The sequence below is a fragment of the Nicotiana sylvestris genome, chromosome 7, assembly GCF_000393655.2.
Source record: "Nicotiana sylvestris chromosome 7, ASM39365v2, whole genome shotgun sequence".
Lineage (NCBI taxonomy): Eukaryota > Viridiplantae > Streptophyta > Magnoliopsida > Solanales > Solanaceae > Nicotiana > Nicotiana sylvestris.
Window position 1 is genome coordinate 70,341,037 of NC_091063.1, and position 1,656 is coordinate 70,342,692.

General features: G+C 41.6%; 1 protein-coding gene across 1 annotated transcript; it reads right to left on the reverse strand.

Annotated features, from left to right (window-relative positions):
- Positions 1 to 492: 492 nt before the first annotated feature.
- On the reverse strand, positions 493 to 1,044 carry LOC138873286 (uncharacterized). The gene has a single exon (XM_070151732.1). The coding sequence runs from the start codon at positions 1,042 to 1,044 to the stop codon at positions 493 to 495; it is 552 nt and encodes a 183-aa protein (XP_070007833.1).
- Positions 1,045 to 1,656: the final 612 nt, after the last annotated feature.

A 1,656-nucleotide genomic window follows, 5' to 3' on the forward strand; every position in this document is an offset into this window, starting at 1 on the left:
GTGAGGCCAGACCTCCACCAAACCAAACCACCTTTCTAAAAACCTGGTCTTAGCAGCAAGCAAACGATTAGTTTGAAACAAATAACAGACAGGTAATCTCACATTGGGGTGTGATGCACCTATATAGTTAAGTGAATTTCTACATGTTTGCATCGATGACATGCTCCCCTTTATTTTATTATTATTATTATTATTTTTTTTAATTAATATTTTTATTATTTGAAGTTAAAAACGTGACCGGATCCGATGAGGATTGCCTACGTATCACGATGCCGCGTGAATCAGATCATTACGTAGTTCAAGACAAACAAGTGTAAAAATAAAGAAACATTTTTTATTACTAAAACAATCTATTACAAACTAACATTTTTGAAAAAGGGAGAATAACAGACTCGAAATAAATATAAACTCAACAACTACTGATACACCCTGATGCGAAAAGACAAACAAAAGACGCCAAGATGGAAAATACAGACTCGACCTATAAATACATTAAAGTTTTAAGAATTGGCGCCCGGGGGCATCGTTCGGCCTCGCCGCGGGTTTAGGTGCAAGGTCCCTTTCAAGTTGTTCCAACTCATACATGGTCTGCTTGATATAAATCATCACTGCCGAGAAAAAGGTAATGCGGGTCATATCTTCGCATTGTAGACACCTCCTAATGATGGCATGGGCAATTGTCTTAATCTTATCCCTGGTTTGCCTCTTTTCTATGAGTAGGCACTCTATTTGATCATTACGAGCCTTCAAAACCCGAGAATCCTGGAGATGTTGATTCTGCCACTGCTGAATTTCTACTTCCATTTGGGCCAGTAAATCATACCAACGTCTATTTTCAGCTTCAAAGGTTCGGGCTTGTTTAAATGCTCTGTCCTCAAGAGTGGCCACCTTTCTCTTCAAATTGGCAATGGTTTGCTTATGGTCCCTTTTCAACTGCTGCAGGTACCGGTTGCGCTCTTCTGTTCTTTTTGCCCAATGTGTCTCGAGTCCTGTTATGGTGTTCTCAAGATTTTCCGACTCACTCCGGCACTCATCAATTTCCATTTTTAAACCTTTTATCAATCGCTCATCCGACCAGCTCCTTTATTGGTTGTCAGCGGCTATCCTTATCTGCTGGATTTGGGCCCTGAGCGTCTTGTTTTCCTGGGTCAACCTGTTTTTTTCTCCCAGATCAGTAGCAACTTGAACGTTGTGCTCATATTTTAGACCTTCAATTTGTTGTTTCAGCGTGCTGATTTCAAACCGATAGCCTTTTTCTTTTGCTAACAAATCCCATTGCTCCTGTGATGACTCGAAAAAATTCAGGATATAAGGTCTTTTAGCCGGCCTTTTGTGCTCAAGTTCTCTTCTGTACCACACAAGGTACCTTGGTGCTACTTCACCTTTGGTCCGATCCTGCACGCAAGTATCTGCTTTTAAACATTAGCATTCATTCCAGATCTGGCGGACTTTCGCTTCAGGAAATTGTCCGTCAGGGCTAATCTCAATTGCTTGAGCACTAAGATCTTCCTCGTGTGGCACTATCTGGCATCTCCCGAGTTGTCTCAAAACACGATAGGGCGCGTAAGGCTGAATGCTCTTAAGTCCCATCAATAGAAAGTGGGTCCTAGCGGTCGGCATATATATGACCTCATCAACAGGCAACTATCCCAGTGT

Coding starts and splice junctions, on each gene's coding strand:
- LOC138873286 (XM_070151732.1), bottom strand. CDS start 1,044: ATGGAAATTGATGAGTGCCGGAGTGAGTCGGAAAATCTTGAGAACACC.